The sequence below is a fragment of the Balaenoptera borealis genome, assembly GCF_965194805.1.
Source record: "Balaenoptera borealis genome assembly, chromosome: 1".
Classification (NCBI taxonomy): Eukaryota; Metazoa; Chordata; class Mammalia; order Artiodactyla; family Balaenopteridae; genus Balaenoptera; species Balaenoptera borealis.
Genome location: NC_138860.1, coordinates 186,053,961 through 186,078,886, shown reverse-complemented (window position 1 = coordinate 186,078,886; position 24,926 = coordinate 186,053,961). Strand labels below are relative to the sequence as shown.

Genomic DNA, 24,926 nt, shown 5'->3' with positions numbered 1-24,926 from the left:
GAAGGAGGAAGCTGAGGGCCCGACTTCCAGCCGAGTAATGCCTAGGTCCCCTGTGCCTGTCCACAAGCAGAGGCTTACCTGCCCCAGGTAGGGGTGGTGCGTTACCACCACTGGCCCATCTATAAGGTCTGCTTCTTAGCTGGGATGAGGGGGGGCCCATTTCTGAAGAAAGGGGGTGGGGCCTGAGAGGGAGGCGATGAGACACCTGATTAGAGGTGGGGGGGGGCTGCTTCTCTGTGGGAGTGAAGGGCAGGGAGGGGCAGGGTGGCAGCAGTGGCCTTAGACACCTTAACCACTTTGCCCAGCAGGGGTTGTTGCACCCTTCCTGGGCACAGAGGTCCCCAGGACCTCCACATCGAATTCTCCAAGATCACACCTGGCTGGACATAGTCTTAATATTCCTTCCCCAACAAACACACTTCCCTCCTTCCCAAAGCCACTGCCATGTCCTGTCACCCATCCTGGGCCCCCTAGTGCTGCCTCCTGCCCTCTCTGCCCACTCCCTTTTGACTTCAGGAGGTCAAATGTCAGCCCATGGATCCCAAGGGGCAATGCCATGAACTTGGGCCGTTATAAACAACCACTCTAACAGCCACCCATACCACCTTCTATAAATGAAACAGAAGGGTTCAGAGATCAATCTCAATGAATTATGAACCTGTTTATAACTGACTTCTTTTAAAGACATTTAGCAAGAAGACAGCTTAGGATGAGGGTCCTGGTCAAAATACCATTTCAGTACAGAGGGCTAAGGGAAAGCCTGAAGAAAGTAAAGTAAACCTCACTCTGGACTCAGATTGGAACCTCAGATGGGAAGAGAAGAGAAATGTTGAATACAATTAGATTAAAACCAATAAAACACCAAAATCTCAGGATAAACTCTGCTCCAGGCCAGCACTATGCTACGTGGGACCCTAACCTAGGTGCCATGCTAGGCCCCCCAAAACCCATACGTCCAAATTCAGTAGTTTGTCTGGTCTACCCTCTCCCAGGGTAGGGGCTAAGGGGGATGGGAGAGAGTCCTGGGCCCCTCACTTTGAACTGATAACAGCCGCCTCATCCCACGGATTCTCAGGTGAAAAATATTCATTAGCCATAATAAGCAGCTTGATCATCCGACACAGCCTTGTCCCACATAAATTAAATTCCTTTACCTTGAGAGAGTCGCCCCGAAACCAGACTAACCGCCTTTCCCAACAGGACGCTGCTTTCAAAAACTAAACCATCCCCCACTAAAAAAATAAAAACACACACCCCACAGCCAGACACACAGAGATCTTTGCTGGGGAAGAAAAAAAAAAAAAAAAAAACAGAAAAAACACGCAGCCGTTCAAAAAACACGGAGAACAAAAAACAAAAACCCCACGAAAACCCCCTAAATCCTCTCTCTGGGTGCCCCCCAGCTCCCTCTCCCCTAGGTTCTTTCACAATGACAAGCATCAAATTAGTCACAGTCACTAAGCAAGTAACAAATAATAACAATAATATCATCGGAAGCCTCACAATCCAGAAACCAAGGCAAGAAGCGCAGCCCGCACCAGACCCTCTCCTGACCAGCCCACCCCCCACCCCGCCCCGCTCAGCTGCTACCTCATTGGGCTAAAAATAATAACTTCCGTAAAAGAACCGAAAGAAAAGTGAAAGAGCCACCCCTGGTTCCCACCGGCCGGTACCTGTACCAAGATCCATTCTCCTCTCTTTGGTCCCAAACTCTTCGAGGAACGCCAAAAAAAGAAGAGGAAAGAAAAGAAATCTGTTTAGTCTCTCGCAGTGCCCCCCGCTACCCACCCCAGCTCTCCCCCTCCGCTCTCCGCACCCTCCCCCCATCGAGGGGCGGTCAAGTCCCCGGGCCTGGGGGAGAAATGAGAAGGGAGACCCGGAGGGAGAGCGAAAGTTTCTCCCTCCCGCCCCTCTCTCTCTGGCGCTCCGGCACTGCACACTCAAAGCAGCTCTTCTCTGCTCTCGAGTTTATTAAACTAAAAGAGAAACTATTTATAGACGCGCGCCGGGTCGGGGGGCCCGGCCGGCCCCCGAGGCCGAGGGGCGCCCCCGCCCGCGCCCGGCCCCGCTCCCGCCGCCCCCGCCCCCGCGCCAGGGTCTGAGCCCCGCGGCGGCGCCCCCTGCCCTCCCCCGCCCCACTCCCGTACTCACCATAGTCGGAGAGTCGAAAGCCGAATTCACTTAAATAATCAACTTTCATAATACTTAATTAATGCCTAATTGCGACTGATTACTCCCCGAATAACAAGTTGTTTTAAAGCCCTGATGTCATTGCTCCTGACGGTAACACTCAGGGTAACAGTTTGGCAGGAGGGAGCGGGCGGGCGGGCGGGAGCGGCCGGGGGCGCTGCCAGACGCCGAGGTGATTGGCAGGGCGGCCGCGGCACCGCCTCCTCCCGGCCCGGCCCGCACCGCCCCGGCAGGTGAAAGAGCAGAGCTCGGCCCGCCCGCGCGCGCGCCCGCCCGCGGGAGGCTGGAGTGAATGGGCTCGCGCTCGCCCGCCCCGCGCCCGCTCCTTCACGCGCGCCTCCGTCTGTTCACTCCCGCGCGCGCGCTCCTCACACGCGCGCCCTCGCCCCGCGCCCGCTCCCTCACGCTCGTGCGCGCGGCCTCAGCGCACCGGCCCGGGCGGCCCGCCTTATTGGCTCAGCGACTGCCCAAACCTTAGACTTCGGAGGAGGGAGGCGGGGACTCGGCGCCCGGGGACGGGAGGGAGGGGGAGGCGGGAGGGGGGCGCGGCGGTCCGAGAGGACCCGGCGGCCCGCGCTCGCGCCCCCGCGCCAACTCTGGCCGGACGCCGGCGGGCGGGCGCGCGCTCGCACGCTCTCCTCGGCGCTCCGGCCCCGCGAGCGCGACTCGATGGCGGCCGCGCGCGGACTCACTCCCCGGCGCCGGCCAGCCGAGGGCTCGCGCCGCGCGCAGCCGAGCAAACTTTTCCGCGCCGGCTGGCGCAGGTGTGTGCGCCGCGGGGTTGCGCCCACCGAGCCGCGCGCCCTGGTGCGCCCCCCGGGCTCTGGGTGCTGGGGTACCAGGCGTTTTGTTTCCTCCCCATCCCTGAATCTCTTCCTGTTGCTGTTGGTGGTGGTGTTTTTTAGCTCTGGGGAGGAAAGACTCTGGGGCCTTGGGCCTGGGCGTCCCGGGGAACACTCGCACCGGCCTCGCGCTGTTCCGCACACCGTGCCCGCCGCAGGCTTCACGAGTGCGGGGACCCCCAGGGCTCCGCCACTTTGTTTTGGCTTCGCCTTTAAATGCGCCCTGGCTCCCCCGCCCCCACCCCGATTGCGGGTGGACCCCGGCTCCGCGCCACATCACTGCTCTCCAGGCCGTCCTCCTCCCGCTGCCCCGCAGTTCCGCCCCCAGGCCCGCAGTGGGGACGGCACCTCCTTCCTCCCTCACCCTGCCTTGGCCGCCTGTCCTCCGAGGGCCCCCACCACGGATCCGCGCTGTCACTTGGGCTGCCAACCGGCCCTCTTGCCTCTGCCACCTCCCATGCGGGGCCCTGGCAGACAGGGCACAGACAACCCTCAACCAAGGAGCCAGCGTCCTGCCACCTGCCCCTCTGACATCGCCGCATTTCCTGTCTGCCAGTTCATCGCTGGACCAGGGCAACTTCTTCTCTCCTTGCCCTCCTTTCCCCTCAGAGAAAGCACTTTGGTGTATCTTTCGGTCCCCAGATGTCCCTGCTGCAGCCAGATATGTTGAGATTCCCTAAATTTTAGTCATCTAAGTTACCCACTGGGTGGGGGGCAAGGAAGGAGGCAGGTAGGCGAGCAGGAAGGTGGGCAGTTTTGCTTGTGAAGTACCTGGATCTCACTGTCCCCAGCTCTCCCTCTGTCCCTTCTGCAGCCCCCCTGCTGCCTTCCTCCCCTCTCCTGTTTCAGGGGAGGCCACACTGCCTTCAATGAGGGGAGGGGACCAGAACCCAGGCTTTCTTTTCTCTGGTCTTTGGGCAGCATTCAGCAAAATGGCGCTGGACTATTTTTGCAATATTTCTATTTTGCAAAGGGAAGGGCCCAGGGAGGCCTTGGGGCAAGTCAGGGAGTTAACAATCTACTCTTTTTCCCACGTTCCCCTTATTTTTCTTCTCCCTTTATTTACTTATTTACTTTTTAAATTGCACTTTAGTTCCAAATGGCCTCACAGGGAGATTAGCATCCCTCCCCCATTCGACTGCTCTCCCTGTTGCCTTCTTGGCAATCCCCATTCCTGCTTGTCACACAACCCTCTACCCTTCAGACCTGCCCCATGCCTATGGAGGACGAGTAGCTGGAGAGGCCCAGGAGCTCTGAGTGTCCCCCAGCCCTAAAACCCTGAACAAGGGAGCAGAGCTCCTTAAACAAACCAAGCCCTGTGCTCCCCAGAGGCTGGTACAACTGCTGTCACTGGGCAACCAGGCAGCAAGGACCATGAGCTTCTCCCCAGGTGGGGTCTCAGAGAGGGCACTGCGGTGTCCAGGACTGCTCTGGGGTACACACATGCCGCTGGGTTCTCCCACCCATGATTCCCCAAAGCAAGGCTTACAGCTTTGGGTTGTAACAGCAGTCAGTCAAACCCAAATCCCAATCCTGAAGTGTCTGCTTCCCCATCTGAGCAACTGGGATGTAGAAGGAAGCCTGAAGACATAGGGGTAGAAGGGTGATATCTGGGTGTGCACGTATGGGGAGCTCCCTGCATATGTGGCCCACACAGCCTACGGGCTCCCTATGAATGTCCTTCTGGGCTTCTGCTGATGGTGGTCAGGGCATGGGAGGGCATGCCTTCCTGTCACTCACGCAGGGCCAACAGGATTGGCTGCACAATAACCTGGGGGCCTCTGGTGGACAAAGGCTGGAGAGGAATGGCTGAAGGGATAGAACTGAGAGAGCCGGAAGGAAGGCGGAACAGGCAGGGCGGGCGAGAGGGGCTCGCCAAGCACAGCCAGTGGTAGAGGGAGGCGTGAGCTGCCCGGAGAGCCTCAGCTCTGCCAAAACGATGGCCACCATCAGCCACTGCAGGCTTAAGAGGCTCTGCCCAAGAGCGAGGGGCCTTCCTGAGAGGCACAGAAAATGAGACCATCTTAGCATGTTATGATTTGACATCTGAGAAGGCTGAGGCCGTGTCATGGAGGGGTCCCCCGATTTCTCTTGCTCTCCGTGTGTGTACTCATACCAAGGCCCAGGACCCTGGCACCTCTGAGCCTGTGGCCCATTTTGCCTTGCGAACCCTGATGTGGTAACACCTCTTCGACCCTGAGGCCAGGCCACAGCTTCTGTGCCTCGGGCCCGGGGAATGGAAAGCCCAGTGCCACAATTCCTCCTGGTCTCAGGCCCTGGGCCCAGAGCCACCAGCTCCTCCTCTCACACCCCGCCTCCAAGGGAAAACGTGGAGCCCTGCCCAGCAATGCCACCCACCAGGCCCCTCACACGGGTCCAGGGGAACCTGTCAGCTGTCCCAGGACAACCTTCCCTCACTGGCTCCCGGCGCCCTCGCATCCCCAGTTTGCCCACTCATTCTCTCTCCCTCCTGAGCCCGGGGCCTTCTCACTCACCAGCCTACTTACACACCAGGTATCTCATGCTTTATCTGCTCTCATTTTGAATTTGTAACTTTCACATAAACTTGAACAAAGCTCCTTTTGTTCCTGCACCCCACCCCGGGATCCCAATAAACTGGTTCCCTCTGAGGCGACTGGGCCAGGACACAGGAGCCTTGGCCAGACGACTGTGGGTGCATGTGAGCAAGCATGTTCGCACCTGCGGGGGAGTCTGTGTGCCTGCGTGTGAGTGCACTCCCCAGGCGGGCGGCGGGAGGGGTCACGGGGAGCCTTGAGTGAGCGAAGTGTGGATGGGAAGGATGGTGGGGATGGAGGGCAGAGCCCAGATGCCATGGCACGGGGATGGGATAGCCTGCCAGTAGGGCACGAGAGGTCATGGGCCCCCGATGGGTGGGTATCGGGGCAGGGGGTGAACGGGGATGAAGAGGAAACAAAGAGCAGAGAGGCACAGCAAAGTGGGTGGCGGAGCGACGGGCTGAGGCCGGGCTCGGGCTAAGTGTAAGGCAGATACAGGGATCGCATTATGGCGGTCTAGGGGCTGGCACGGCCGCACGCTCAGCCCCGTAATCCTGTTAGCCAGCAATCTCCATTCCGAAAGAGCTTCATTTCTTTGTGAATATTTGTAAACTAGATATCTAATGGAAAATTATAGGAAAATTATAGTGAAATTCATGACGGAGAAATCCGATTATCCCTAATTCAATTATGCCATCTTAGCCCACACAGCACATTTCCCATTTTTTTCCCATAAATACCGATGCCAGGGGTCCCGGTAATCAAATAAAATTGAAAATCATCTTCCCATTAAATTCAATTAGCCGCAATTTCTAAAGCCTATCAGAGATTTTAATTACTAAATTATAAAATTCTCCAATGCTAAATTGAAACCAAAAAAATTGCACATCCTTATATTTCAGAGAAAAAAAAGGGGGGCCAGCAAAATCCTCAGAAAATGCCCTACTCTCTGTGCCCGGCTCCAAAGCAGGTTCCCTACCTGGAGGGACAGCGCACCGCTGCCTACTTGCCAGGTTGAGGACGAAGCCAGGGGGGCAGAGGAGAGGGCCCTGTCAGGGGAGGGGCTGAGGCATATTAATTTAACAGAGGGGCAAAGCACACCTCCAACCCCAAGCAGCTGGAGCTGGGCTGGCCCCTGGAGAGGACCTGCGTCCTCACTGGCTGTCCTGGCTCCTGAGATGCCCTCAACTTTGTCCCCCACGGAGAGTGAGGTCTATAACTGCTACCTTCTTGGCCCGTGGACATGGCTCGGGCCCAGGTCACAGCTTGGCCTCAGGGTAGCAGACCAGAGGCAGCCGGCTTCTTACTCAGTTGCCGGCTCTCTGACCACCCAGCCGGGCCCCCAGATGGCCTGGGCTGGGTCAGAGGTGGGAGTAGGACGGAACCCCATGTTGAGGGTGGCCAGACATCATGGGAGGGTTCCGTGGCCCCGAGCCTTCTCCAGAGCATTCCCAGGAGCCATGGGTCCTGGCTGTGTACCAGCCTCCTGAGAGAAGAGCTGGGGATGGACATGGCCCAAATTTGGCCTCTCCCTGTGCTTCCAGCTCATTCCTTGTTCTTACCCTCTTCTGGGAAGCTGACCGGCTGAACTGGCCAGAAGGAATACCCTTGCCCCGCGGGAGAGCTCACTCTTTGGCCCCCATCTCCTTTTAGGGAAGCGCTGGCCATAACCCCAACGGTAGCCCCTCCTCTCTCACCGCCCGCCCCCCCGGCCCCCGCAGGCCACTTACCCAACTCTAAAGCCTGCTCTAGGAGTCAGAAGAGCCTGGGGAGGTGGCACCGGTGGTAGCATAAAGGGACCTTAGATCTGAAACCCAAGGTGGGTGGCTGGGTGGGCAGCTGCTGGGCCCGGCAGTTTCAGGGCAGCCAGGAGCTGAGCTGCCAGCAGCCAAGCTGCCCGCAGCCCAGCACCCAGGGAGCAGGGAGCAGGTTTAATTTGCCAGGCAGTCAGGAGTGCCAGCAGGGGAGGCACCCGCAAACAAAACAAAAACAAAAAAGTTAATTATCTTTGGCTTTTTCTTAATAAATATCCAAACTGGCCCGGCCGGATCCTCCGCTTTGGAGGGAGAGAGAAGAAGGAGGAAAAAACCCCAAACCAAATCCAACAGACTCATTCTCTACCTTTCCCTTTGTCTCTCATCCTTGTATTTCTCTCTTATCGGAGGCAGTAACAGTTTCACATTAATTCCCAAATTTTGCAAGTGCAAGAGTGTGGTCACAAAAAGCTTTTTTTTGTTTTTTTTTAAAGTTTTGGGGTGGGAAAGTGGGCATGTGAAGAAGAAAGAAGCAGGCAGGAGGAAAAAAGGCGAGAAGAAACAGGACAGAAGCAGAAGGAGTGACAAAAAGACAGAAGGAAAGAGAGAGAAGAAAAAACAGAGAAAGTGTGATGCGGGGAACTGAGCTCGTTGCATTGCCCCCAGGGACACGGCCCAGCCTGTGGCCCCAACCTGGGCAGGGACCTTTTCTGGAATGTTATGTTGGCATTTTATTTCGGTTGCAATTATCAGCTACAGGAGATAATGGGGATTTTTCATCTTAAAGCTCCAAACCACCTAGGTCTCATTGGCCACTTGGTCTCCCCTGCTGCTGCGAGTTCGTGTGCCAGCCCTCCCTTCCAGGAGCTTGGCTGGGGAAGAGGGGAGGTTGGCTGTCCTTCTGAGGCATGTGACTTTTTCTATGTGGAATCCCAAGTATACCTGGGGAGAGAGATGCGTGTTGCCACCTGGGCCTACGTGTTTGCATGGTGCTCATACACGCCTGAGCCCATGCTGTTAGAAACATCTGGTAGGGCACGTGGTGGGGGGTAGGCAGCCAGGACATCGGGCAGTCCCTCACGGAGCACGGGCGCTGGAGTCCCACTACCTGGGTTCAAACCCCAGCTCTATCTCTCGCCAGCTGTGCAACCTCAATCAAGTCACTGACCCTCTCTGAGCCTCCATTTTCTCAGCATCACAGTCAATAATAATTAGTGATTGCCGAGGGCTGAGGGTAGGGGAGAATGGGGAGTGACTGCTAATGAGTACGGGCTTTCCTTCTGGGGTGATGGAGATAGTCTAAAATTAGATAGTGGTGATGGTGGCACAACCTTGGGAATATACTAAAAACCACTGAACTGTACACTTGGTATGTGAATTATGTCTCAATAAAGTGGTTATAAAAAAGTGGGGATAAAGAGGGGGAATGATAACAGCACTTACTGCATCGAGCTGTCATAAGGGCATACAGAGCACGTAGCCTGGCACAGAGTAACACTCACTAAGGATTCACGAGTAGTCACTCATATGGATTGTGGAGGATGGGCTGGCATCCTGGGGCCTGGGCTGGTATCCATGAACTCATACTGCTGGGGCTTACAAATGTCTACCTGGGGCCTTGGGGCAGGGCCAGCAGGTTGTCAAGCAGCTGAGCTGCCCGCCCCCAGTACTTGGTTGGGGCTCCTGGGTGACTGCTCCCTGGCAGGGATGGGAGAGTGCATGGCCCTCCTCCTGCCTCCCCGCCCACGTCCCTGGAGAGGAGGCTGCCCACCGTGGCAGGCAGACTCCGTGCTCACTCTCCCCGTCTCACAGAGCACTCATATTTTCCATGTGCAGCAGACCGTGAATTCACCTTCATACTAGTTACAGGGTTATTTAGCTTCTCCTGACACTGACAATCACCAAACTTTAATTCGCTGCTCGGTTTCTCCCTGCTGCGCCCTCTGCCCACCCCCAAAATCACTGGGAGAGGATGGGAAGAACGTAGGTCTGGCCCCCTCTTGCCAAAGCCTGCCCTTCGGAGTGATGGAGCGATGGGAGGAGGGGGGTTGGTCAGAAGGAGAAGATGATGGGCAGAGGGCGGAGAGAGAGAGCAGTACGAGACAGAAGAAGTATCACCAGGGCTAAGGGGAGCTTCCATCCTGCTCCTCTGGCCTGACACTAATGTATTCAACCTGACGTCCATCCCGTTATGAATGAAGACTCAGCTGACTGGGCTGTGGGTCTGAGGGCTGGCAGCCCTGGCCAGGACCTCCGGGGCCAGGACTCACTAAGATTCCCAGGACCAGGCAGCTGGCATGGGCTGGCTCCTCTGCCTGATGCTGGACGAGCAGGTGCCCATCTGGGAACTCACCAGAGGGAGCCCATTCTTACCAACCTGAGAAGCCAGCTCTCATTTCCTCTCGCCTCTCCCGTGCCAGTCTACTGTCAGGCCAAGCCCTCCTGCCCTGTAGAGGTTTCTCTCTGGCTTACAGCCCTGTTGCCGGGATCACGTCTCTCTTCCTTTGATAAAGCCAGGGGGGTCTGCTCAAAGCTACTGACAAGCATCAGATGAGAAACAGAGACTGAGACATCGCCCACCAAGGATCCCAATCACACAATCCTGGGACCAGTGTAGGAGCCAGGGCCCAAATGTGGCCACGAGTCTGCTTCCTCGCCCAGTGGGAGGGGCCGCTGCTGCCCTGAGCACCCAGGCCAGCCCCAGCAGGGTCTTTGTCTCTCTTCCCTTGCCTTCGACAGATCCCCTTCTTTCTGTCTCCTCTGCACTCCCACACCTTTCCAGGGGTGGGCCCAGCTTCCAGAAAATCCAAAGAGGCCTCTGGTTAGCTCAGGGGCCAGGCAAGCCCAGAGATCTCAGACTCTTCCTCTCAGCTACTCTCCACCTCCTGAAGTGGTCACCATCACCTTTCCCCAAAGCCTCCCGGGCAAGCGAGGTTTCCTCTGAGGACCATTTGGTGGAAACAGGGGACTCTCTTATTTGCCAAATCCAAGCTGGCTCCATCAGCCACTCATTGGGCGGAGAGTCCCAGGAGCAGAGAGACTCACAAGGCAAGGACCTGGGGGGCTCGCAAAAGCAGAGGCAGGGCCGGGGGCAGAGCCAGGAGGGGAGAGGCAGGGAAATCCACTGGTGGGTCCAAGCTCTGCCTGCTTCCTCCCAGCCTTAGTCCACTGCCCCACCCCTGCTGGCAGGGGAAGTGGCCATGGTGGCCTGGGCAAGAGAGATGTCAACGGGAGCGATGGCAGAGATGGGAGAAGGGGCTTGTTGACTGCAAACTGTCCATTATGGCTCAGATTATAAGCATATTGCGCAGGGCTCTCTGCACGATGCCGAGGAAATCCAATACGCTGAAAGGTTAATGCAATCAATTAGGGTGACAAGGAAGTAAAGTAAAGCCTTCGGAGTAGATGAAAAGGAGAGAGAGGGAGAAAGAAAGAGCGCCATGGAGTTGGGGGTGGCAGTACGGGCGGTGGGAAGGTGAAGAGGAAGAGAAACTAATGGGATGCAGAGAGAAGGCTTGGAGGGGAAAACAGATCTACAAAGGGCCAGGAGCCCGCGAAAAGAGGACAGTAAGAGAGACGGCAGCAGAAGCAGCAGGAAAGGGCAACTAGTGAGCGGTGCGGGGACCCGGCTCCCAGCCCGTCTCAGACCCCTGACTGCTGCGCAGCTTCAATTTCCTTCCCGCTCCCCCCTTCCCCCTCCCTGCCAGCCTTTCCTCTAGGGCTTGGAGCCTGGCTCCCAGATTAGCTCACAGCGCTAGTCATGTGCAGCCTTGGTCCCTGCCCCTGTACTGAGCGTGTGCCCACCGTGTAACGTCCAGGGCCTTCTCCACAGAACTGCAGACTGGGTCCCAATTGCCCCAGAATGGGCCCAAGTTCAGACCCGGACGCTTCCCTTGGCTTGCTTTGCTCTCAGCAGACCCCACAGCTTTCCCCTACGCATCCTAGTTCGTACTTGCAACAAGCCTGCAAAGCAGAGAGCGTGGTGGTCAGGGCTCCGTTTTACAGATAGAGAAACTGGTGCTCGAGAGGTTATGCGACTTCCCAGGGCCCTGCAGCAGACATGGAGGACCCGGGACCGACCTGAGAACTCCAGTGACTCCCCGTCCACCACCCGTGCGGCGTTTTCTTCCACGGCCCTCGCTCAAGCGAGGAGCCTCAGCTTCTCCAAGGTGAGGGACTCAGTGGTCCCGGGCAGGGGAGGGGGACTGCAGGGAACCTGCCTAGGGATGACTGCTGGCTCCTACATGCATGGTGGAGACCCAGGCTCTGGCAGGTGAAAAAGAATGAAGGAAGGAGGGAACGCAGGCGCTGCCTACCTGTCAGGTCCCGGGCTAGACACCTTCGGCCCCATTAACTCACTCGCTTGTCCCAATAACCCTGCAAAGTAGATATTCTGCTCATCTTGCAGAAGAGGAAACTGTGGATCTGAGAACTTGCTAAAGGCTACAGGATGGAGACACAAGGCTCCTGGATGCTGGGAGCAAGAGATCTGAGGAGACAGTGGCTGTCAAGGAGAGGACAAGCCGGGACTTCTAGGTAGGTGGGACTGAGCAGGAGATGAGGTCCTACAAAGAGCAGAGAGAGAAAGGGCAGCCCCAAAGGGACCAGGAGTGCAAGCAGCCCCGCAACCTCAGGGACAGGCCTGGGCCCCTCAGAGCAAGACACGAGCACAGAGCAGGATGATGGTTGCACAGCACTGTGAACGTACTTAATGCTAGGGAACTGCACACTTAAAAATGGTTACAATGGTAAATTTCATGGTGTGTATATTTTACCACTGGAAAAAAAAAAAAAAGAGCAGAGGGCAGGAGCCAGAAACCCCAGAGGGAGAGACAATAAACTTTTCCTATAAAGGGCCAGATAAATATTCTAGGCTTTTCAGGCCAAACATGCTCTGTTGTAGCTACTCAGCTCCGCCGTCATAGAGTGAAAGCAGCCATAACTGATATGCAGATGAGCGGGTGTGGCTGTGTTCCAATAAAACTTTATTTACAAAAACAGGCAGTGGGCCAAATTTGGCCCTCTGGTCATACTTTGCCAAGCCTTGCTCCAGAGAATGGAAGCACCTGGGGCTGACTTTCAGGACAGAAGTAGCCAATCTGAACCTTGCCAATAAGTGGAAGGAAGGGCTGGGCAGAGGGCTCAGGAGGAAATCAGGTTCTCATTACCAGCAGAGGGTGGAGAAAAAGAAGGGAAAGAGAACAAGGGCTGGATGGGAAACAGATGTCCAGGAACTGGTCCATCCCAGCTCCCAGCATCCTAAGCCCTCCACTGTGCTTCAGAGTCTCAGGGATGATATGAAGGGGCGGAGAGTTGAAGCTCTCAACATGCTAGGAGTCTTGATGCCAGGAGAGAGGTGTTGGCCTCTGGCTAAGAGAGGACGGGAGTGGGGCAGCAGCAGGGTCGGGCTGGCCAGAAGGGATGCCAGGGGAGAGAAAGGCGAGGAGAGAGGCCCGGGGAGCAGAGCTGTAACCAGGGTGGTGCTGGCGGCAAAGGGAGGAATCCACAGGCCCCAGTGAGAGCGCAGGGCGCGGGCCGGGCCTGCCCTACACCGGCCGCCTCTGATCACGTTTTCAGGGCCACTGCCCGCCGGCACAGACAATGCTGGGGGAGCCTTTGAAGTCCGAAAGGGATGCCGCGGTGGGAGCCTCTCGAATCTCCTCCCTTCCCCCATCCTCCCGGGGGAGGGGGCCAGCAGGACAAAACCCAGAGCCGGTCACAGCCGGGCCCCCGAAATGCGTGAGACAAAGGGAAAACAAACAGGTTTGGAGCCAGGCGCACGGTGCCGTGTCTGTCCCCCGCCCCGGCGAGCACGGATGATGGATGGCTGCAGCCAGCCAGTTCGCCCGCCGGGCAGGCCCCGCTATTTACATAACACTGGCGTTCCACCGGTCACCTCTGACACGGCGCTGCCTGGGGCCGAGGCCCGGTGGCCCCGAGGTTCCTCGAGCCACCCGAGAACTGAGACAGCCTGTGAAGGCCCGGCCAGGCCAGGGGAGCCCAGCGCCCGGGGAAGGGAAGGGCAGCAGCCTGGTCTGGGCTCAGGGCCTGGGGCCTCCTCCCTGCCAGCCTCCCACGGAAGAAGGAGGGCCGGGAGCTTCCCAGGAGAGAGGACTTCTAGGGCTTTCAAGTCCATGTGGTTCCCCAAGCACGAGCTACAAGCAGAGCTTCCAGGGAGAGCTGGCAGCAGCCACAGCGGGCAGACAGCACTGCGGAGAGCTGGGCACGGTACTGCCGGGCGGCTGAGCCCTGGCACCACAGATGCCCCTTTGCCTCATGCTGCCTTGAACACATTCCACGCCCAGAGTCAGCGATCCACGGGTCCCCAGCCCATTTCCAGCCTAAGAACGAATCTGAGACTCTTCTACCGGGGTCATCTTTTCCTGCCAGGTTCAAATGGGCAGTGTGGTTCCAATTCCCTGTCTCCATCTTCCAGACCCACCCTGGGGGCTCGGCACGACTGGGCCCAGCCCAGGGTGACACATGTACCAGGCGCGTGGTCACCACTGGGGGGAAGGACCCACGGATCAGGGAAGGGCTCAGGCCTTACCTTGTAGCGGGTCCTAGAGGCTCCTCTCTCGCAGTGGGGGCGTCACTTCATCCTGGGGAGGGACAGAGAAGAGCCTCTTAGCCTTTCAAGGCAGGACGCGTACAACTCCCCAGTGTGTGCCCAAGGGCTCCCTGCCACCCCCAGGCCAAGGGGCTGATGCTCCAGGGTGGCCAAGGGTGTCAAAAATTCAGACGCGCGGAGTGGGCACTGATTTTGGCCCATCTGAAAGGACGTGCCGACCAAAATTTGAAAAAATTCAGAAAGCAGCAGGGGCTGATCACAGTGGAAATATGGTCCTCAGGACACCCCTAACCAAAGAGAGGAAAGTCAGAGCATACTGCACACACCTCCGTGGAGGCAGAGACGCAGGTGTGCGGGCCGGGGTGCTCCCCTGGAGCTGCAGTGGTTGAGCAGCAGGGCCTGGGGACGATGACAGGCTACAGCAGCGCCCATCCCTCACTCTCTTCCCTTGGCCCCTGAAAATCTACAGCAGATGGGTGACTGAGGGGCAAGGGTGGACCAGGGGCCAGGGCACCAGGAGGCCTCAACTCCCAGGAATAGGCTGCAGACAGCACCTTCCACCCTGGGGTCCTACTGATGAGTCACAAGCCATGCCGGGGGCCCACGTAGGGAGAGGGAAAATGGCCCAGCAAGGTAGGGGGTCTTTAGCCAACACGTGACTCAGCCCAGCTTGCCAGGCCCAGGCCCTCCTGCCCAGCGCGTGAGTCCGGGGAGCCAGGTTCAAATGGGACAGACGCCTCGTGTGGACAGAAAACCCAAGGAGCCTTCTGCCTGCTGACCTGGGCCCACCTGCCCTTGCCCGAGCCAGGCCGGGCCACCCCACCCCACTCCCACCCCGTGGGCCTTCAGAACTCCACCCGTACTCGGGAAGGGTTTTCTGTTTATTAGTTTTTTTTTCTCCCTACTCCCTCCTTTGTGGCTTATCAATGATGCAAGAGGAATAACACCAATTTCCTTAGGCTGTGTAATCCCCAAATCAGATTGGGGGGATTGCGAGAGGTGAGGTGACCTTGTACAGGGCTCCGGGAATGCCACCCAGTTCTGCCGCCCGCCCTCCCATTCCCAGGGCATATTTAGACAGATAATGCTAATTGTACTTGACGCATCCTCCTAAGGAGGGCTGGGTCCTCTGCCAGCTTTCGCTGCCTTTGCTGGGCTGCCTGGGTGGAGGGTGCCCACTGAGGCAGAGCCCACCCTGCTGGACACCGGGCTCTGGTGGGCATCGAGCAGTTGCGGGGGTTACCCCATGGGCCTCTGATGCCCATCTGACCCAGATGGTAGGAAGCTAAGATTCTGCAGAGAGCTGCGCGGACAGAGAGACGGGGCAGCAGAGAGGAGAGGGGAGCCCTGCTGAGATGGAAGAGGGGGCCGAGGTGGGGAGAGTGGAAAAAACAAGCAGTCGGAGAGGAGAGCTGGATGAAGTGGAGGCCAACAGGGCTGGGCCACGGGGCAAGGGAGAGAGACCCTGGGCCTCCGCTGAGAGGCGCTGGGCAGGCTTGGCTGTCAGAGCTCACAGCCCAGCCAGCCCGCCCAGGGGCCCAGCGGGGCGTCATCGCTGTCCGGTCCATCCCACACCCGCCCGCCTGAGATCTCTCAAGGCACCCCGGCCGGCCTCCCTTGAACCTCCAAAGCCCCCCAACTCCACAACTCCAGTATCTCCCTTCCACCACCTTTTTCTCCCCTCCCATCCTCCCCAGCAACTGTGCATTTATTAATTCATGAGGCACTAATTAGTTCTTTGTTTAATTTTGTGTTAAACAGACTGACCGGAATGATAACGACTCGCAGTGCGGTGTTGCCGTCCCCAACCACCCCTGTTTTCTGACAACAAGGGAGCGCGGGAGACCGGAGCGCTGAACCCAAATCCCTCAGCAGTTGCACTTCATTAAGTCAAAATGTGACAAGAAGCTTAGAGAGCAACTTGCAGATCTGATCACACAGAACAATCGGGGAGGAAACTTTCCAGGAGTTGGCTGGGGGTGGACGAGGGATGGGGAGGGGCAGAGATACTTACCGTGCGGGGACCAGGATGTGAACCGGGGTCCTGCCCCTCACCTGGCCCTGGGGCAGGCGGCCTGGCGGACGGGAGCAGGGAGGCTGTCTCTGGGTGGGATCTGGGACACTGGGTGGATTCTGGAACCCCCGTGGGGACCTGAGAAGTTCAACTTTCTCTCTCCATCCTGCCCGGGCATCTTCCCCTGTCACTCTCTGCCTCTCAGTGTTCCCGCTGTTTGGTTCTGGCCTGTGTGAGTGAGTGACTGGGCACAGCCAGGGCCTGGCAGAGAACCAGAAAGCTGCTGCAGTTAAGGAAGGATTCTGCAAGGCCGGGGTGGGAAACACAGAGGAGACCAGGAGCCCCAACACTTAGGAAGGCTGAAGTTAAGTGCAACCCTTCCAGGCTAAGAAACAGAAGTAACGTGCTCAGGGATCCCGGCCAACACAGCCACTCTCCGCCAGCCGTCCACCCATCCACCCATCCACCCATCCTGCACTCATCCAACGTTCTTCAACCTAAGTGCTCCGACCAGAAAACGGAGGACCAAGAGGTTGAGTTCTATGCAGAGGTCCACGGTAAATCAGAAACAGAGCCAGGTCTGTTTGGCTTCCGGGCTGTAGTGGCTGACTGTAGGCAGGCAGCTGAGCTAACAGTGACCACAAGCCTTGCTACCTGCTCCCTCCTGTCTGTGTGACAAAGCAAGACCTTGGCCCAGACGTGTCAAGCTGCTAACCCCATAGGTCCACAGGGAGGCATCGGAACTAAGCCCTGTCCCAGTCTAAAGACAGGGCCCCTGCTCTCCTTTTACCGGACCCTAATCTCGGAAGATGTGGACAATGTCTTACATAAATGAGAACATGGAGGGGGATAGGAGGAGGAGAATAAGAACAAAGCACACAGAGAAAGTTGACAGACGAGAGCCCAAGAGCCGGATTGTGTGTGAAGATCCTCCTGCCTTCTTCCCGTTGGCCACTGCGCCAGCCCAGGTGTGGCCTGACCCACCCGCTGAGGGCCGGGGCCTGAGGCAGCGTCTACAGGTCAGCCTTGCCCTCGCCTTCCCCCGGCCGGTTCGGTTCGGAAGTGCAGTGGTCTCCCACCCGAGCCTGGCAGCCCTGGGCTGGCTTCTGTTCATTTGCTGTCAGGCTGCCTAAGCAAACCAATTAAAACTAATCATTAATTATAAAAGAGAGCAAGAAGAGTAGAAGAGAGGGGAGAGGGTGAAAGGGCGAGGTGGGAAGGAGGAGAGGGAAAGTGGGGTAGAGAGGGAAGACGCGGAGGGCCTGCAGGGAGCTCGGGGTGGGGGACCGTGGGCCTGGGAGCTGGAGGGGACCAGAGGCACAGGAGGTGCTGGAGTTGAGGGAGGGCAGGAAGGGCGCCAAAGATGGTAGGGAGGGGGCTGCCGCGGGCGGCGGGGGGGTGGGTGGGTGGAGGGAAAGGCTGGAGAGGAGGGAAGGGGGAGAGGGAAGGGTGAAGAAGCTGCTGTGACCAGCGTACCAGGACCCGAAGAGGCCTCATCCGCCTGCAGTCCCCTCTGGCTGGAGCCACCGACCATCCGGGACGTGGCTTCCGAGCGTCTCACCCGGGGCTCCCCTGCTCCATATTTATGAGGCGCAGCTGATTACGCAGCACCGGGCCAGGCTCCACAGCCCTGCCGCCCCTACCTGCTCCCCAGCCCTCGCAGGCCACAGAGGGGCGGCTCGGGGCAGCTGTTGCGGCCCATCTACCCCGCCCCCCCACGCTGTCTCCTGCCCCCTCCGGCACCCGCACACACCCCGTCCGTCTCCAGGCCGGGCCCTTTCACAGGGCTGAGGCCGTGTCAGCGGGCAGCTTGAGGAGGGGGGCAGCACAGACAACAAGGGGCAGTGTCATGGAAACGGGCACTTTCCCCGAGAAATATTCTGTTTGGCCTCCTTCCTGCATTGAGGAGCTGTCAGGAGCCTGAGTGAGAGCCAAACCACCCCGGGACCAGGCGTGACAAAACCTATTTTCTGCCTCAAATTTGATTGATTAAAAAACTTTTTAGGAAAACCATGTTAAAAGAGTGAAGAAGAAAAAAAAAGGGAGAGGGTGAGAAGGAGAAAGACAGAGAAAGAGAGAGAGAGAGAGAGAGAGAGAGAGGAACGAGGAGGAAAGAAAGAAAGAGAATGAAAGTGCTGCGGGCGCAGGGCCACAGGCAGGGGCCGCGCTGTTGCCCCGGCAATGACGCCAGGGCCGGCGTGTCAGCCCGGTGGCCGCCGCAGAACCAGGCACAACGGAAAGGTCAAAGGAAGCCCCAAACTTCTACACAGTGGTTAGCAGGACAATGAGGGGCCGAGGGCACGCAAGATCCAGCAGGTGCCGGATCCGGAGGAGGCGGCGGCCGGGGCAGGTTGTCCGTCCGCGTAGGGGAAGGAGCCCAACAGCCGCAGGCAGGCCGGGGACAGCCGGGGGTCAGCGCCAGGCCTCCGGATTGGCTCTGAGGAGGCGGGCAGTGGTCTGCAAACACAGTCTGGGCTGAAATTTGGCCAGGCTCCTTAAAACCCTGTACAGGGTCAAGAGGAAGGATCTAGTAGTCTGGGGGCAGGAAAGGGGTTTTCCCACCTTGTTCTCGGAAGTCCTGGCTCATAGAGGTACCCAGCTGACCCGCCCGTCCCGCGGGGGCTGAAGCCTCTGCTGGTCCAACACCTCTAGCTTGCTTTCTCGGTCTCACACCTTCCCTGCCCAGGCCCTTAGTTCCTTTATTACTGGATGCTGCCCTGTGTGGTCCTCACGCCTGGCTTGCCCTCTCTCTTTTCCCATCTCAGAAACTGAGACAGGCCCCGCCATGAACTAGGACTGTGATGGAAGGCTGTGCCTTACTCTCTCAGGGCTGCAGGAGAAGTGCCAGCCTCCCCACCTTTCCTGAGCCCCCGCAGGGGGAAGAAACTTCTCCATCTCCCAGAGGCCCTGCCTGACCACTCCAGGCGGAGGTGGCTCAGATCTTCCTGGTGGGACCCATCCTGTCCCCAGAAAGACGGGTCCAGGTGAGCGGCTGGGTTTGCTCTTCCCCGTCTAAGGGCCTTGGAGGTCAAGGTGAGGAACAGATCTGGCGAAGATGTTGGCAAGAAGGTTTCTCTGGGGTGCTGGGAGCGATGCGTCCAATGCGGTCTTTGCAGCTCAGGGCTCAATGTGGGCGAGGCGGTGCCTCCTTGGACAGACGGCGCGTTCCACCAGACAGATGTACGGAAAGACAACACCTGCTCCGGACCCTGCCCAGCCCTCCTCCAGGTCATTGGCTTAGATCTCTCCACGTCCCGGCTCCACAGTGATCGTCAGGACGTACACTGAGTACGGCCTGTGCACATGACACTGTGCTAGGCCCGAGGAAGATAAAATACACAGCTTACACGAGAAACAGCAGAGGAGGTGAGACCCAGGTCTGAATCCTGCCTCTGCCACTTACCCTCCATGGTGTCTGCCGGGTCAGGCTGCTTAACCTCTCTTGGCCTCAGCTTCTTCAACTGAAGGGGGTGGGGTATGAGCCCCACCTCAAATGCATTTCATTCAGTAATTTTTCTTCAACACCTACTATATGCTGGGTACTGTCCTAGACCTGGAGAACACTGGTAACCAGAGACAGTCCTCACGGAGCTTCCGTTCTGCAGTTGTTGTGAAGACCCGCTGAAATAACACACAGCACCGTGGTCTGTCACACAGTAAGTGCTCAACAAATATTACCTGTTACTAGCTTTCAGGGGCCCTGCCTTTAATAAACTGGGGAGAGGTCCAGCAATTCCACTCCTAGGTATATACCCGAAAGATTGGAAAACAGGGACTCAAACAAAAACTTGTACACGAATGTTCGTAGCAACTCCACTCACAACAGCCAAAAGGTGAACACAACGCAGATGAACGGATAAACAACACGGGGTCCCCACAAAACGGAATATTATTCGGCCGTGAAAAGGAATGGAGTTCTCATACAGGTTACAACATGGATGAACCTTGAAAACATTACGCTAAGTGAAAGAAGGCAGACGCAAAAGACCACATATTATACGATTCCCTTTATATGAAACATTCAGAATAGGCAAATCCATAGAGACAGAACACAGATTAGCGGTTGTCAGGGGACGGGGGAAATAGGGAGTGACTTCTAATGGGTATAGAGTTTCTGTTCGGGGTGATGAAAAACTTCTGGAACCAGATATTGGTGATGGTTGCACAACACTGTGGATGTACTTAATGCCACTGAATTGTACAGTTTAAAATGGTTACAACAGTAAATTTTATGTTATGTGCATTTTACCACAATAAAGTAAAGTGATATAGCTGAAGAAGAAGGAGGAGGAGGAGGAAGAGGAAGAGAAGGAGAAGAGGCAGCAGCAGCAGGCGAGGAGAAGGCTATTCCCAAGTGGCAGCTCAGCATGAGTATTAGACAAGCCAAGCAAGGGGGCGGAAGGTGAATCATCCTAATTTCAGACGGGTCCCCTCTCCTTCCTGTCCTCAAGAATGGCGTGCGCTCCCGCCCGAGGCGTTCCTAGGCCTCACAGATGCGCTGAAGAAAAAGACAACATGGGAAGGCTAGGGTGCCTCCAGAGATGGAGGCACACGTCACTCAAGAGCCCACGACGCCGTCTCCCCAGCGCTGCCGTTCCTCTGCGCACACATGGCCTGGCTCCTCTCGCGTGTGAATCCCAACACGCACGGCCCACTCCATCCATCTCTCCGCCGGGCTCCCCAGACAACCTGTGCTGCTGCCCAGCACCTTAGTGCAACACGCTGCCCCCCACGTGGGGAAAGAGGGTCTGAGTCAATGACTTCCCCACCCACAGGGCTCTCAGGCTCCCCAAGGATGGGGAGTTCCACCTTGCAGGAAAAGCTGAGGATAAGCAGGGAGCCAGGCCCTTGGGACAGCCCTCCCAGCCCTCAGCCTGCCCTCCTAGCTGCTCCGAATGCGTGTGCGCACAGAAACCCCTGCCTTGGCCCGGGAACTGTCAGGAGATCAACAAACAAAAGCTGCTTCTTGACAGGGAGTCATTTATATTTTAGCTTCGTTCCATTATCCTAACGAATCCTTCATCAGCAGATGCAATATTAACAGCAGAAAATCAGCTCATTACATCCGGGGGGATTTCATCAAGACGGCAATCATGTATGCAGCTCCCCAAGCCTTCAAGAGGCCAGTATGGCTGTTATTTATTTATTTTGTTACTTATTTATTTAATTTTTTGGGTTCTTTCCACATAATTGCACCGCATCTCAAATCTTTAATAAATAATTTGTAGGTCCTGAACTGCAGACAGCTTTGCTCTCTGCCATGAGAGCCTGCATTAGCCAAAATATTTACCAATATTTGAAAGCCATTAGAATCAGGAGGGAAGTGGGGAGGGGTACTCTGTTCTTCTAGAAACAGCCTGCTCTGGGGCTACGGTGCTAGGCCCTCACTCCAGTCCCCCAAGCCGGTCTCTTGGTATGGCGAGCAGGCCTGTGTTGCTTCCCTGGGCTCACTTAGTTTCAGCAGGGGATTCCTGGGAGCTCTTCGAGAGGGATACGGCCATCTCCAAGGGTTCCTGCGGGCCTCTCATGGCTGACGTGGGCTGGTTGCTGGAAGGGACCCCCTTGGTGAAGGGGCAGGAAGCTTCCACATGCTGAGCTGGAGCAGTCTGTCGGGATGACACTCCCTGGGTTTGCCCGACCAGCAAAGGGAGCTCAGCGAGGGAAATCTTCATCATGCTACAGCAGGCCCTGGCTCTGCTGTGGCGGAGCGTGAAGAAAAGTCTGACCTGGGAATTCCCTGGTGGTCCAGTGGTTAGGACTTGGCGCTTTCACTGCCATGGGCCTGGGTTCAATCTCTGGTCAGGAAACTAAGATCCCGCAAGCCGCACAGCGAGGCCAAAAAAAAACAAAGAAAGAAAAAAAAAAGTCTGACCCATCCCTCTCGGCTCCCCAAGGTTATGCCTCCCACTTCAAAGGAAAGGAAGGTTTAGTGGACCCAGAAGGCAGACTTAGTGGGCCCATTCTACAGACAAGAAAACTGAGGCTCAACAAAGTGAAGCTTTCTTCCCAAGGCAACACAGCTAGGAAAAGGCCCAGAACCAGGATTTAGACTCAGAGGTGGCTCTGCTGGGCCTCCATTCTTTCCACTAGGCCAGAGACTTCCAGTGACACAGCCCAGCCTTCCAAAGGCTCCTGGCTCTGGCCCACGAGCCTGGAGTGGCCACTAGGGCCGACGGGCACCCACTGCCACCACCGCTGGGCTGGCCATGCTTTCACAGGTTTTTCCCAGCAGGGGCTGGATTTCTGCCCAGCCAGGAATGTGCTCCCAGGATGTCAATTCTAATCTCCCCAGCGCTCTGACAGAATTAAGCTCCAGTTTGTCGGACAACATCCCAAAGTTTCAGAAATCCAGGGCAGACTCTCTAATCAGGCTGCAGGACAAAGGTCTGGCCTGACCCTGTCACTTCCATTTACTCCTCCTGTCTGTCTCCCAGCTGCTGCCTTTCTGCAGCTTCCTCCACCCTCTGCCCTTCCCTGGCCAGCTCAGCCTCCACCCTCTCCTCCAAGCTCCCCTGTTTCTCCGCCCCGAATTTCCCCTCTCTGAGCAGCTGGGCTAATCCTGTTGCTCCACTATCTAAAGCCGAGGAATTCCTATGAGACTGACCTGCCGCTAGCGCTAGGCCTGCCGGCCTCACCTTGGCTGGGGCTCCCTCTGGTTCTCCACCTCTAGGGAGCGCACAGGCTCAGACCTCCTTGGCTCGGAGAGGGTGCAAAGTTATTCTCAAACTCTGCTTACCCCTGCCTTCGGTCAGCCTGACTTTGGGCCCCCTAACTGCCCCTGAAGCATTCTCTGGCCTTGCCCAGCTTCCATCCTGTTTGAGGGGTCAGCTCGTGGGCTCTGGAAAGCCTTGGCCCTTCGGCCATGCTTGGGGACACCCCTCTGGGCAGAGACCTCCCTTCCTCAACAGAGCCTGGGGGGCCCCAAGAGGAACACTGGGTGGAGGGACAGCAGAAGCAGCCCTGAACATGGGGTGGGCAGGGCCTGCGGTGAGAACCCCAAGCCCTGGCTCTGCCGGGCTGTGGAGCCATCAGAAAGGGGTGAGGAGCGCGGGAGCTGGGCAGCTGGGCCAGGAGAAGCACTCCTGTGCAGCCAGCCAGAGGACAGGCCCCCAGGACGCTGGGGAAGCAGAGAGGCCTCCCTCTCCACTACTCACCACGCCCAACACCCAGCTTCCCTTCTACACGGCTCTCAGGTGGACCCAGAGCGCTGACGCCTGACTCAGTTTCCAGAGGAAATCATATGCACAAGCTGGTCGGAAGAGGCAAAACCTTACAGCACGTTCAGAGGGGCGTGGATGGGGGACCGTGAGCTTAAATCTGTTTGGTTCACATCAAAAGCCTCCTGGGGGAACAGAGGGCACGGGGAGCAGTGTGGACAGTCAAGGGGAACAGCAAGGGCTGCTGCACTTGAGCCTGTGCGCTGACCAGAGGCCAGATCAGGGGATGGGGCTCCTCCAGACAAAGCAGGGGCAGGAGTACACACACGGGGTGCAGAGAGAAGCCTCAAGGCGGACAACAGAAATGGGAATGTCGTTCTCCTCTTTTGTTGACCCTCCAGAGGCACAAGAAACCTAGAGTGGCCAGGGTAGGGGCGCTTCCCCAGAGCCGCCCAACTGGCAGGGAAGTCCTGGAATGTGGCAGGTAGGCAGGGCCATGCCACAGCTCCTCGGCTGCCCCTGTGACCTGGGTGGAGACCTCACCCTGGGCATGGAGTTCTGTCCTACACAGGCTGTCTCACGCCCTCCCCTCCCCGGCTTCCTTGGCCACGGCCATGTTGTACGGAGTGGGGATCACCTTCCTCAGAGCTGCAATGAGGGGCAGCTCCTTACTCCCTGACGGTCCCTCCTGCATCCCCCCACCCCCCCATCCCAAGGCTGGCCCTGCCTTCAACAGCACAGCCAGCCGGGAAACCTGAAGGATTCACCTAGAGCCTTGGGTGAGCTGGGCTGGGGGAGGGACAGGAGCAGGAGATAAATGACACGTCTCTGTAACCAGCCCTTTCTCTAGAAGGTTGAAAATAATTATTGTCTTTTTTACTTAATAACAGAAAAATCTACAAAGGTCACCGGTGGAGAGTGGAAGAAGGCCTGCCTATCAGTCCTTGCAAGGAAGTCCCTGAAGTTTCAGCACACCCGCCCCACTCCCGACAACTCCACAATCCCCCCAAACTCCCAACTTTGCTTTCCTGCCCTTCCTTCTGCCTCGTCTTTCCTTTCTTGCTGTGCTGGGTGTTGGTGAGATGTTGGGTTTTTTTCTTTTTTGCAATTTATCAGCAGATTGTGTGGAGCTGAGTGGTGTGAGCCTCACCCTGCTAAATAAAGCTTTGGTATTTCTGATAAAGCCATCAAATTCCTTATCACACTGACACAAAGTGCATTTAAAGAGACAGACACCCTGTCCCTCCCTTCCCACCAGCCCCTGCCCCCTCCACTCAGTTCAGATTTCCAGCTGCTCAGGCTCTTGTGGATCAGACACCAAATACGGCTCTGGAGGATGTGGGGAGTGGGGGAAACCAAGGGGCGGGCTGCCCTCTCCAACTCCCACCCACCCACGTCAGAGCCGCCGGCACCCTGACCAGGGCCTCAGGTCCACAGGGATGTGGCATGTGCTTCCTGCCCCAACTCAGAACCAGAGGGAGCAATCAGTAGACACGCCCCGCAACAGGGGATGTCCTCACAAACAGCACAGTCCTGTGTTAGGACAACACCCGGCAGCTGCAGGAGGAGCCCCCAGTAAACTGCTGGGCCTACAGGGCTGCTCACTGCTGTGAACACATCTGGTGGCTTCAGCCACTGCAGTGTCCACACGGGGTACAAGGACGGGGCCGAGAGGGGCCACTGATGCCCACACAACCCGGGGCCGACCAATGTTCCCATCATGCTTGACCACGGGTTCAGCAAAGCCCTGACTCCTCACACGGCCCTGCAAGGTGGGCGGAACTATCACCCCATTGGACAGATGAGGAAATCAAGGTTGGCCTGAGGCCACAGAGCCAGCGGCAGGCCCAGCTGAGGCTCCAGCCCAGGCTGGCCAACAGCT

The 24,926-nt window shown here is 57.4% G+C and overlaps 1 protein-coding gene across 25 annotated transcripts in view; it reads right to left on the bottom strand.

The window, feature by feature from the left end:
- CASZ1 (castor zinc finger 1) overlaps nt 1–24,926 on the bottom strand; it is a 156,924-nt gene that overhangs the window by 54,323 nt on the left and 77,675 nt on the right. For 4 of the 25 annotated variants that reach the window (XM_082379204.1, XM_082379191.1, XM_082379192.1 and 1 more), the window contains 2 exons: nt 13,853–13,904; nt 1,674–1,712 (listed from right to left, as the gene is read on the bottom strand). The exons of 13 other annotated variants lie outside the window; for them this stretch is intronic. In XM_082379204.1, coding sequence (XP_082235330.1) covers nt 1,674–1,689 — 16 coding nt within the window. In that variant the 5' untranslated portion in view covers nt 1,690–1,712; nt 13,853–13,904. Of the gene's footprint in view, nt 1–1,673; nt 1,727–2,151; nt 2,696–7,278; nt 7,486–13,852; nt 13,905–24,926 lie in introns of those variants that run through there. 8 more of the 25 variants (XM_082379194.1, XM_082379193.1, XM_082379203.1 and 5 more) reach the window with 8 other exon arrangements.